The 13,530-nt window shown below is 38.9% G+C and overlaps 1 protein-coding gene across 2 annotated transcripts in view; it reads right to left on the reverse strand.

Annotated features, from left to right (window-relative positions):
* Positions 1–6,624: 6,624 nt before the first annotated feature.
* Positions 6,625–13,530, reverse strand: part of pamr1b (peptidase domain containing associated with muscle regeneration 1b) — a 42,302-nt gene continuing 35,396 nt past the window's right edge. For both annotated transcript variants that reach the window (XM_084094767.1, XM_084094768.1), the window contains 4 exons: positions 11,128–11,194; positions 10,708–10,940; positions 8,837–9,180; positions 6,625–8,584 (listed from right to left, as the gene is read on the reverse strand). In XM_084094767.1, the coding sequence (XP_083950893.1) occupies positions 8,024–8,584; positions 8,837–9,180; positions 10,708–10,940; positions 11,128–11,194 (1,205 nt within the window). In that variant the 3' untranslated portion in view covers positions 6,625–8,023. The remainder of the gene's footprint in view (positions 8,585–8,836; positions 9,181–10,707; positions 10,941–11,127; positions 11,195–13,530) is intronic.

The following is a 13,530-nucleotide window of genomic DNA, read 5'->3' on the forward strand; positions in this document are numbered from 1 at the left end:
AACTATTTGTATTTTTATAGCTTGCTGAATCAACCAGAGATGCATATGTCTTGAAAAAAGCAAAATGCATTTCTTCTTCTTCCTACAGAGTGAAGATATGTTTCGAAACCGAAAGGATTAACATGTCTGATGTAATATGTATGGAAGAATGTATTATACTTGTGGGTGATTAAGATAATAATCAAAAGGGGGGAATTGTTGTGGAAATTATTTTGTATTCATTATTTTATTCATATTAATGATCTTTCCCTATAATAAATCATGTAGTTTCCTAATAAGAGCCTGGGCTATGGCCCTATGTTATCTATGTTACGAGTGGCAGAGATATAAAGAAACATGCTCTGATATCAAATACATGCAAACTTGCATGAAGTTCTCTGTCTGCTGGTCGAACAGGAACAAATTCAATTGCATTTTCAATAATTCAAGCTGTATTATATTTTTTGTATATATTTATAGTTTTCACATGATTTTATATCATTTTATTTATTGGTTTGTTACACACAATATTACTGTTTTATTACTGTATTATGTTTAATTCAGTATCTCTTCAGTTAAAAACAAAAACTCATATTGTCCACTCAAGTAGACATCTGAAAATCTCTTAAAAAAAAAAAGTGTTAAAAATGTTCATGCCCAAAGAGCAATAAATACATTAAAAAAAATCTTGACTGAGGTTGTCATAATTTACGCATGAAAGGGTTAATATTGTGTTTTTGGTCAAAACATGGGGAATCATTTTTAAAGGGTGATGTTTCAGGTAACATTGTGGAGTAATAAACAAATTAATATCCATCAGAGGGTCATCAGGATGCTGGAGCCTATCCCAGCCTATAACCAATACAGGTTTTTAAAAATGGAAGCATAAATATCAGAAATAGAAAAAACTATAAACAAACAACATATTTCGTTTGATTATTTGTTGCACTGTTCTACTAGTGCTTCTGCAGTCACCAATTTCAGTGTCTGAAATAACTGTGGTCCACCACAAGATGGCGTTAAGGTGACAAATTGCAATGTATTTAAGGTTTGATTTGTTTGCCTGGCATCATGAATGAAAGCCTCAAAGCTTCATATGGTGTCATCTGCACATCCCTAGCTTTAACTTCTGCTTTTAAGCACATTCAATATGTAATGCTGTCATTCATCGTAATACAATTATGATACATCTTAGTACACATAATGCAAGCGTGATTTCACCAAGTACAGCATGTTCCTGGATGGATCAACATCTTTGTTAAAACATTTTAATATTTTTATTTATTTATTATTATTTATATAATTTTTTAATATTACATCACATATTATTACATAATATTACATTTAATATTTAAAATCACATATTTTAATAAAAAGTTCACAGTTTATGTCAAGTTTAGGCTTACAACCAGGGTTAGGTGCTTCCACATCAGTGTTATTCACTCAAATCTTCCTTTCATAGGCAAGATCATTGAAAAAGTTGTTTTCAATCAGCTGAACAAATTCTTATGCTCGAATGGATACTTTGACAATTTTCAATCTGGTTTCCGACCGCACCACAGCACAGAGACAGCGCTCATAAAGATAATAAACGATATTCGCTTAAATACTGATTCAGGCAAATTATCAGTGCTGGTACTACTCGACCTCAGTGCTGCATTTGACACTGTCGATCATAACATACTTCTTGACAGGCTGGAAAACTGGGTGGGGCTTTCTGGGATAGTCCTAAAATGGTTCAGGTCATACTTAGATGGGAGAGGTTATTATGTGAGTATAGGAGATCATAAGTCTGAGTGGACATCTATGACATGCGGAGTCCCTCAAGGCTCAATTCTTGCGCCACTCCTGTTCAACCTGTATATGCTCCCAATGAGCCAAATAATGAGAAAGAACCAAATTGCTTACCACAGCTATGCAGACGACACACAGCTCTACTTAGCCCTATCGCCTAACGATTACAGCCCCATTGACTCCCTGTGCCAATGCATTGATGAAGTCAACAGTTGGATGTGTCAAAACTTTCTTCAGTTAAACAAAGACAAAACTGAAGTCATTGCATTTGGAAACAAAGATGAAGTTCTCAAGGTGAACGCATACCTGCACTCTAGGGGTCTAACAACTAAACATCAAGTCAGGAATCTTGGTGTGTCTTTAGAGTCAGACCTTAGTTTCAGTAGTTATGTCAAAGCAATAACTAAATCAGCATACTATCATCTAAAAAATATTGCAAGAATTAGATGCTTTGTTTCCAGACAAGACTTAGAGAAACTTGTTCATGCTTTCATCACCAGCAGGGTGGATTATTGTAATGGACTCCTCACTGGCCTTCCCAAAAAGACCATAAGACAGTTGCAGCTCATACAGAACGCTGCCGCCAGGATTCTGAGCAGAACCAGAAAATATGAACATATCACACCAGTCCTCAGGTCTTTACACTGGCTCCCAGTTAAATTTAGGATTGATTTTAAAGTATTATTACTGGTATATAAATCATTTAATGGCCTAGGACCTCAATACATTGCAGACATGCTCACAGAATATAAACCCAACAGATCACTCAGATCATTAGGATCATATCAGCTAGAATTACCAAGGGTTCACTCTAAGCATGGTGAGTCCGCTTTTAGCTATTATGCCAGCCGCAGCTGGAACCAGCTTCCAGAGGAGATCAGATGTGCTCCTACAGTAGTCACATTCAAATCCAGACTCAAAACACTTCTGTTTAACTATGCATTTAATGAATGAGCACTGTGCCACTGTTCGTCCGAATGTTTGTACTGTACTGTATTTTATTTTTTTAAATGTTTTAATTATTCTTATTTCTTTTTATTATTTTAATTATTCTTCTTTCTTTTTATTATTTTAATTTCTTCTATGTAAAGCACTTTGAATTGCCACTGTGTATGAAATGTGCTATATAAATAAACTTGCCTTGCCTTGCCTTGCCTTATTCACCTATCATTTCCCTCAGATTTCAGGGATAAGTTATGGGATAGGATTTCATTTTTGGACAGGAACTTTGTTCCAGGATCAACAAAATATGTTGATCCAGGAACATTTCTTACTTGGCAAAATCACGGTGACTGGCGGGGGACATACTATGAGAATTACAGTTGAATTCCAATTAAATACACATACATTGACAATTCCAAAAGTGAATTGAGTCCTTATAGCCACTATACAAATATAATTTAGTGTCTTTGTTGCCAGAAAGCATCTGATATCATATTTTTTTTTTGTTTCTGTGACAAAAACACTGATTTTCCAATCTTTGACCCCTTCCAAGTTGTACATCTCTTGCTAAGAGAGATAAAACCGCTGCCTTCTTTGTGTACGTCATTTAAAACTGAATGCTTGATGCTATCAGATCGGTGTATTGGAAATAGGTAAATTCCACTATATATAAATACCATTCTGTAGATTAAAAAAAGTAAATTCTGCAAACTCCCAATTGTGACGTTGCTCTATATGTATGGAGGACTTTTACCCTGAAGAGATTGACGACTTCCTGAGATGGGTGTATCAGCCAAGCAAAGCGGATCAGCCAGGAACAGGTGTGTTACAGGTTTACCGGTGGTGTCCAACGATTGATCATGTCAGAGCAATCACATCTGCCCTTTGTTGCTTTGGACTTCTGCTGCTGATCAAGCAAGTGGCATACACCCAGGGGTGCAGAAATGGGGTATGTAGTATATGCACTGGCGCCAAAACAATTCTTTGAAAATCTTCTTTAATAAAACGTTTAAAATCATTTAAAAATAATGTTTGTTAAAAATATAATATTTTATAGTACATTTTAGAAGTATAAAGTGATATCAACTGCCCACCCTCGACATACTTTAAAAGAGCCGTTGCTCTATGACAGTGATGTCAAACATGATGTCAGAAACTATTAGATGTGTTGTGAGTAAATGACCTCATCCAGATGTATTTTAATAATTCCAGAAGCATCGACTTGCTTGTGATGGAGAGGGTTGCTTAGAACCAGTCATTTGGAACAATTAAGAATGTTTTTGTTTTTGTTTTTTGGTAACACTTTATAATAACGTTCAGTTGTAAGTCATTTATAAGTGGTTAGTTAATGATGAACTAATCATTTACAAAACATTCATAAATGATTAGCAAGTGATATACTAACATTTATGTATGTTTTGTAAATTCCGTTACAAGTAATTTACAAGTGATTAGTAAATGATTAACTAATCATTTACAAAACATGACTATGCATTCATAAATGTTTAATAAATGATGTTACATTTTTTGGTATGTTTTGCTCACATCAGGAGCACAGTGGTTAAAGACTCCATGTGTTTCAGAGAAGACAGCTGTCTATACCCTCACCAGTCAGCACTTACACTGCAGTACACACTACACTACACTACACACTACACTACACTACACACTACACTACACTACACACTACACTACACACTACACTACACACTACAGAAGACAGCTGTCTATACCCTCACCAGTCAGCACTTACACTGCAGTGCACACTACACACTACACTACACACTACACTACACACTACACTACACTACACACTACAGAAGACAGCTGTCTATACCCTCACCAGTCAGCACTTACACTGCAGTGCACACTACACTACACTACACACTACACTACACTACACACTACACTAAACTACACACTACACTACACACTACACTACACACTACAGAAGACAGCTGTCTATACCCTCACCAGTCAGCACTTACACTGCAGTGCACACTACACACTACACTACACACTACACTACACACTACACTACACTACACACTACAGAAGGCAGCTGTCTATACCCTCACCAGTCAGCACTTACACTGCAGTGCACACTACACTACACTACACACTACACTACACTACACTACACACTACACTACACTACACACTACACTACACACTACACTACACACTACAGAAGACAGCTGTCTATACCCTCACCAGTCAGCACTTACACTGCAGTGCACACTACACACTACACTACACACTACACTACACACTACACTACACTACACACTACAGAAGACAGCTGTCTATACCCTCACCAGTCAGCACTTACACTGCAGTGCACACTACACTACACTACACACTACACTACACTACACACTACACTACACACTACACTACACACTACAGAAGACAGCTGTCTATACCCTCACCAGTCAGCACTTACACTGCAGTGCACACTACACACTACACTACACACTACACTACACACTACACTACACTACACACTACAGAAGACAGCTGTCTATACCCTCACCAGTCAGCACTTACACTGCAGTGCACACTACACTACACACTACACCACACACTACACTACACACTACAGAAGACAGCTGTCTATACCCTCACCAGTCAGCACTTACACTGCAGTGCACACTACACACTACACTACACACTACAGAAGACAGCTGTCTATACCCTCACCAGTCAGCACTTACACTGCAGTGCACACTACACACTACACTACACACTACACTACACCCTACACCACACACTACACTACACACTACAGAAGACAGCTGTCTATACCCTCACCAGTCAGCACTTACACTGCACTACACACTACACTACACACTACACTACACACTACACACTACACTACACACTACAGAAGACAGCTGTCTATACCCTCACCAGTCAGCACTTACACTGCAGTACACACTACACTACACACTACACTACACTACACTACACACTACACACTACACTACACTACACTACACACTACACTACACACCACACTACACTACACTACACTACACACTACAGAAGACAGCTGTCTATACCCTCACCAGTCAGCACTTACACTGCAGTACACACTACACTACACACTACACTACACTACACTACACTACACACTACACTACACTACACACTACACTACACTACACTACACTACATACTACACTACACTACACTACACTACACACTACACACTACAGAAGACAGCTGTCTATACCCTCACCAGTCAGCACTTACACTGCAGTACACACTACACTACACACTACACTACACTACACACTACACTACACACTACAGTGTTCAACACCTGTTATAGATGATGTGTAAACGCATGAATAAATCATTTACAACACTTTCTGCATCCCATAATCTAAAGTGTAAACTATTCATCACTTGTAAATGTGTTACACATCATTCGTAGATCTTATGCCTTACTGATTCTTGAAGTTGTAATCTACGAATGATGTGTAACACATTTACAAGTGATGAATAGTGTACACTTTAGATTAGGGGATGCAGAAAGTGTTGTAAATGATTTATTCATGCATTTACACATCATTGTGTTGAACACTGTTACTGACCTGTTACAAATGACCTGTACGTGTATTCAAGGCATTTACAACACTTTCTGCACACTCTACTTGCTACATACATACAAAAATAAATAAATAAATAACATCATTTATTAAACATTTATGAAACGCATATTCATGTTTTGTAAATGATTAGTTAAGTATTTAGGAGTGTATTTGAAATATGAAATGAACATACAGAAAAATTGGGAAGGAGTCGCTGAAAAAGTGAAAGGTAGGCTTAAAAAAATGTAAGTGGTTAACACCAAAAATGTCATAGAGAGGAAGACACAAGGGTTTAAAAAGGGTTTTGTTTGGTAAAAACTTTATTTTTTCATGCTAAGGTTGACATTTGCATGGATCTGCTCTAATGCATATGCAGAGATCTGTCTTTAATTTGACTGTAACCTGTCTATAAAGAACATGTTGATGTTACACAGTTTCTGGGTAAATGAAGCAACGCTTACCTTACACTACCAACAAGCAACCAATTCTATATTGCTTAGTATTATAAAGTTTTTACATTTATTTAAAAGTAATAACTATAGTAATACAGTAACAATATTTGTATATCTATTTTCTATTAACTGAAGATTTAAATGTTCAGGAGTAGCATCGCATCTCATCACATCACAAGGGATTTTCAACAGCTGCTTATCTCAGCATGCCTCCATCACCTTAATCCTACCTCAGTTTTTATTCACTTCAAATATGCATTACATGTATGTACTGAACAGATGGCTGCACCTTCTAAATATTTCTTTAGCTTTGAAAAGAAAAATTGGCACAAAAAAAAAGAGTCCCAATTTGATTTGATAGTTCACGTAGGAATTTAGAAATCGACTCGAGTCTCAAGCCCTCCATCACGGACCTCAGTAAAGTATTATATGAGAGTGTGAACTAATGCACTGTTATTTGACAATCTTCTTTTTGAACCATTAGACAATAAATCCTCTATAAACATCTGAATTAATCCCAGGCAATGAAGTACATCAATTCATTGAACTGAGATGAATGGTTGCTAAACGTGTTCACACATTTTGTGTTTCCAGTTTATTTTGATTTCATAGCTCAATAGAGGCGTTGCTTCTTCTCCAGTGACTGCTCTCTTGTATCTTGCCATTTTTCTCATATTCAAATCACACTTTAACGACTTCTGAGAAGACAATAAGCTCTAAAATTGTATTCATCGGTGTAGCTGATAGACTGCCATTTTAGAAAAATGTGTTATGTTGTAATATTTTATTAGTTTTCATTTTGTTCTGTTAATTATTTTCCCTTTTATTTTTCACTTGCCTCCTCAGAGAAAATGTCACTGCAGTCCATATTACTATGAGTTATGGTCTGACCAATGACAATATATGTTATTATATGTAAATATGTACACCTTTCAATAATGCTTACAATGGTAAATACAACATTGCAATTTATGTACAATTTAAAGATTTATAGGCAAACCAACTATCACTAGATGTGACTTATTTTACATCACCTGAGAAGCCGAGGGCCAGCACATACTGTCTGTAGGAAGTGCTGGTAGATGTTCATGTTGTGTTCGGACTTAATGTTTAAAGTATAAGTCCATGTCCTATACATCTGTGCACTGCATCGTCCAGTGTATACATTACCCCATACTGCAGTATTATAAGGGATAGAAGGAAATGCATGACATAATATAAATGAGACAGAGACAAAATGTAATATTGCATGTCAGCCTATGTCATATTTCCCTCTATAAAGTTGACAAAATTAGCAACATTAGTGTACACGGTGTAAAGCTCTGGGTTGCAGTTTGAAGAATCATGTCCGAAACTGACCAACCCCAAAAGTTTCCATTCTTGTGAACCCTGTCCATGTGGAGGAGTGAGACTGGAGACCGAAGAGTCCGCTGGGAAGATGAGAACACCTCCAGTGTCGGCAGGGCAAATGTTCGACTGATCCGCGCCCGCGCCCGCACCCTGTCGCCCACACAGCATGTTTTCAGACACACTAATAGGAACACCATAATTGGCATATTGCTGCTCACAGTGAACAATATCCCCCAGAATCACACGGCCCACGCGTGCTTTCTCAACATTTCCAGCCTCTTGGTCAGGTAAGAGGGACCAGCCCGTCACCATCCCCTGTCTGGAGTCTTCTTCTGTATCCTGAGCGCTTGGAAGGCAGATCGGTTTCACGTGTTCTCCAATACGAGCCTTGTCCAAGAGCTTCAGCACGGCCACATCTGAGTCCAGCACCAGGGGATCATAGTTTGGATGAAGAGTGATGGAGGAAACCTGGCCAATCAGAGATGAGATGTGAAGTGAATAACAGAATATACAAAAAAAATATTTAGCAGCTTATGATTATTACACAGAGTGTCCAGAGAGCTGTATTCTAAGCCGGGTATCCTGGAGGCCCCCAGCAGTGTTTTGGATATTATTTTAAGTTTTTTTTATTTTATTTTTTTTTATAAAATGTGGAATGTAATAATAAAGAATGAGTAGGTGTGTCTAAACTTCTAGCTATTGGTGTTCCTACAAACTGACCCGTAATCGCTGCAGTCCCTTGGTCACTCTCAGATCGCTGCGATACTGTTTGCCAAGCACTACTCTGATTTTGGCCGTGTCAAGTGGATATAATTTCCCCAGTTCTGTGACACAGTGGGCCGCTACGACCACACTGCGCTGGTTCACCAGGGCTCCGCTGCAAACAAGCTGCCAACCATCCATGTCACTCTCTTCTTCCATCGGTTCAGTGTTTTTCCCCATTGTCCTCGTCACACTTAACTTCCCTAGTTTGCTTGCAACAGGCAAACGATAGATGGCAGCCAGCCAGGGCCATTTAGTTTCTGCAGGGTTCTGAGGGTCAAAGTTCGTCAGCTTCCCACACACTAGCATAGAAAGAGAGAAAAGAAACTAAGAGAAGAAACAAAAGCAAGGAATACTTGACAGATTATGGAATATAACAATAAAAGAGCACTTTGAGGATTTGGATTGTTATGGATAACATGGAGAGCTCAATTTAGTCTTTTATTACTTCACTACCTCATGCATTTTCCTGTGTTGACACTCTGATAGGTGTGTGTGTGTGTGTGTGTGTGTTTGTGAGAGAGAGAGAGAGAGAGAGAGAGAGAGAGAGTGTGTTTGGTCCATGCATTCCCTACATTATGGACCAGATGTTCCCACAAGGATAGTAATACTAGTAATGTTCAATGTTGTGGGAAAAATGTCAAAATTTCAAACAAAATTTCGGCCCCCACGTGGAAAACAGCTTATAAATCATACAACACCTATTTTAAGTGCCACTATTTTTATTTTTTTCCCCCGAATATTCCCTTTCATGGAGTGTGTAATATGGCTGAAGAAGTTAAGTTATTGTCTCCCAAAAGAATGAATCAACTCTAAACCGCCTTAACAAGTATTTTGTATTTCGAATGAGTTCTGCATCACTAGAAAAGATATTTGCATAATGCTCGCCTATGTTGTATGTTGTCCGCCCACGAACAACTTGACCTGCCCTCAAACGTCATTTTCCTGACAACTGCTTCTCAAATCTCAGAGTTCAAAGCGGGATTTTCAAAGTGCTTGCTCTTGAAAGATGGGTAAAGTACTCAGTGTATTTGGACCAGCTTGCTCCTCATAATCACAACCTGTAAGTATGACTAATAATTGATGTATATATTTTCTACCAGGTGTTCAAAATATGTAGTTTTGTGTTTTATATTGTTTAGGTCTCCTGCTAACTGGCTCACTCATGTTATTACTGTCTGGGCGTTCGGGTTGAATAACTATTTCTTCCAATGTTTCATCATTGGACTCGTGCTCAGACTGATATGGTAAAATCAACGCCATCATTACTGTCTTTACAGTGTGTACAATCGCTGAGCTTTAGGAAGCCTCTGGAGCTGAAGTTTATGGTAATGGACATTTTGTTTCCGACGTGCGCTGTGAGCAGTAGACCAATCACAACAGACTGAGCTGTCTGGCCAATCAGAGCAGAGTAGACCAATCACAACAGACTGAGCTGTCTGGCCAATCAGAGCAGAGTAGACCAATCACAACAGACTGAGCTGTCTGGCCAATCAGAGCAGAGAAGCTCGCTGAAAGAAGGGATTTAGAGGGACTGATTCATCTGATGAGTCGTTTGAGAATCATTGAAAATGCATGTAAACCTGTTGTAGGAGACCTTGTGCATCAAGACTTTGAATATGTGCAATCATGAAGCAAGATTTGGAATATAATGCACAAGTTATATCTGGACTACTTTTATGGTGCTTTTAGGCTGCTCTATGTCATACAGGATTGGAAGGACGTGAGGGTGATTAAATGAAGAAAGATTTTTTGAATGAGTTATTCTTTTAACAAAGCCCGCTACACCTCTTGCAGTGCTGTTTGTTGTGGGTCATGTGTGCCCTCACCTGGTGAACAAGAGACATGACGTCCACTCCACTTTCCCATCTTCAGACAGGTTCTGCGTGCACTTCCAGAGTGCTGGTAGTACGGTGACATACACTCGTACTCAATGTGTGTGTAGAGATGGTGAAACCCCTGTGGGAGCGGGGGGAGGCTGAAAGGGGTCTGGGTGGGCCACACTTCGCTTAAGAAATTGGTTGCCCCAGAAGAAGAATAAAACTTATGCACAGGTGTTTTCCTGAAGAAAAACATACAGAATAAATGAAATAGTTTACAGTTCACATATTACATAAACTGTGTTACTTGAACATTTTGCTTTGGAAGGAATGGGAGAATTATATCACAATATTAAATGGAAAACCAGTAAAACTAAATTTGCATATGTGTTGATGTAACAGGTTTTGCCGTCAGGAGTGAAACAGTACCTGGAAGGGATGTGGGGAGGAAGAACTCTCTGTTTGACCAGCACAGATACTTTGGGCTCTCGACAGGCTGCGAATAAGAACACAAACAAAACACAGCTTAGTTTTCATAAATACAGATGTCAGCACAGTATTTATGAAAACACTTTGAGTTTTAATATTCTAAATATCTTGGGTTTCTCAAAAATGTGTGTTGTTAATGCGGAAACATTTGCCAGCAGCGATTGCTCTGTAACCCTCGCCTTGTTTCCCATCGCAGCTAAGCATGGTTGAGCCTGGTCAGTGTCTGGATTGGAAACTGCCTGGGAAAACTAAGGTGCTAGTGACCCTGTATGTCCTCATGCCTCAGTAGAGTAACACTGTGCACTATACTGCAAAAAAGCATCATCTTTCAGGTGAGAAGTTTAAATGAGGTCCTGATTGGTCTGTGGTCATAAAAAAAATATCAGGAATACTTTTGAAAAGTGTAGTAACCTTGAAATCTTTGCCACATTTGCCCACATGTCTCTGTCTATAATAACCTCCTAATCACCCCCATATCTACACCACTTTAGCAGTTGTTTTAATGTGAAACTTAGTATTTTAGTCTGTTATCACACTTGGGTGCAGATTGCAAGTTTCATGTAAAAGTCAAACTTAACCAGACACTAAAGTGATTGGTACAGAGCAGCACCATGTGAAGTGACATTTCAATGGACCATGATGCCCAGTATACATTGTGTGATTTTGGGCTGTCCCAGATGAAAGATGAGCAATCGTTGTGATTTCTGTATCTGTGGCTCCTAAACGGTGTGCTACGTCGTACAGTGTGTTAGGTTCAAAGACGGCCATTGTCACGGTCTTGCGACCAAAGATAGCCTGCAATAATTTTCTGACAGTGTCAGAAATTCAACATGATCATCTCACAGGGTGTTTGCTGTTACGAGCTACGTTTACTGACCAGCCAATAAAAATGCAACATGAAATGGCGTATTAATCAGCGCGATATGGCGCTAAAAACTACTTACCTCAGGCTCCATTTGCAAAATTGGCATGCTAAGATGGCCTCTTTTCCCTAGCCATGTGCGCAATTGACGTCCATATTCTCATTTTTCGCTTCCTCCTCTTTTTTTCAGTGCACATAAAAACCACAATTGCCGGAGTGCAATTCATCTTCATTCATTCTTCTATAACAACTTGCGTCGTAGCCTACAATTCAATAGGTGTCATCATCGTACAGTCTACATACGTCGTACCCAAGTTTATTAGATCCATGTCTTGCAGTGATATTTGTATCTTTGATATTTGATCTTATTGGATTGCCGAAATTGCACAGTCTATAGCAGGCATTAGAGGTGTTGTAGGGCTGTTTCTGATGTGTGGGATCGAACAAGACACACCTCCAGTCCAGTACACAAGTGACAAAGCTTGAAGATGTCATTTTAAACTCACAGTTCCGATACACAAACACATAGTAATCCCACAAGCACATGTCCTGACACGGTCAAAATTGTTGTGCTTCTCTCAATTATACACATGACTTCTCTTACTCTCTGGCAATTGACATCAAGTTATCAAGTCATCATCATTAGTGGTGGAAATGGAATTCCACTTGAGCTTGAGGCGCCTAAAGAGGCGCTAATAGTGAGCTGTGGCGAGGTCGTCGCTGCTATTGCAGGTCATCTAGAATGGCAAGGTACTTTCTGTAAGTATTCAAGTTCCTCATGTATATAGATCATAGCATTTCCAAGCGAGATCTGTCTGACCTCTGTACCTATGATCATATCTGTCTAACCTCTGAGCATATCAAGTGAAGGAGCAGGGACTCCTGCAGCGAGATTGCAGGACATTGTCTGGGGAGCCGTATTTTCCAATCCTCAACTTATAACCCTTTTCAATCCGACAACCCGCTACTATGGATACATCAAGGGTGGTAATCTTACAGCCATCATCTACCATTAGGTCAGGTTTTAGGAAGCACGTTTACGTACCCACATCAGGAATGCACTTTTTCTCAGCATTTTCTCTGTTTGATTTGCTACCCATTTATATCGGGTACATCTTGCATCGTGGGTTACTTCACACACCTGGAGAATGTGATTTAATGTCTGCTTTGTGTGACAGGCCCCTCGACATCTTGTATCTTCCAACGTCTTATTCCTCCCTCTGGCAACCCTTGCTTTTATATTCAGGAAATTAAATTCACAGTTCAAATAAATTCAAGTTAAATGCTCCGTAAATGAAGATAGTAGAAGACATTGCTAAGTTTTTCGAGCCAGTGATAACTTTTTCTATCCACATCTTCATTCACAGTCTTTCCCGTCCACAGAGACTTGGAGCTGTTTCGTCCACTCTGTCTTTGCTTCCTCTGCAGTTTATTTACCAGTTCTGCTTTGCAGATTAATCTTGCGCAGAATTGTCTTAAAA

This window comes from Abramis brama, assembly GCF_963993115.1.
Source record: "Abramis brama genome assembly, chromosome: 20".
Lineage (NCBI taxonomy): Eukaryota > Metazoa > Chordata > Actinopteri > Cypriniformes > Leuciscidae > Abramis > Abramis brama.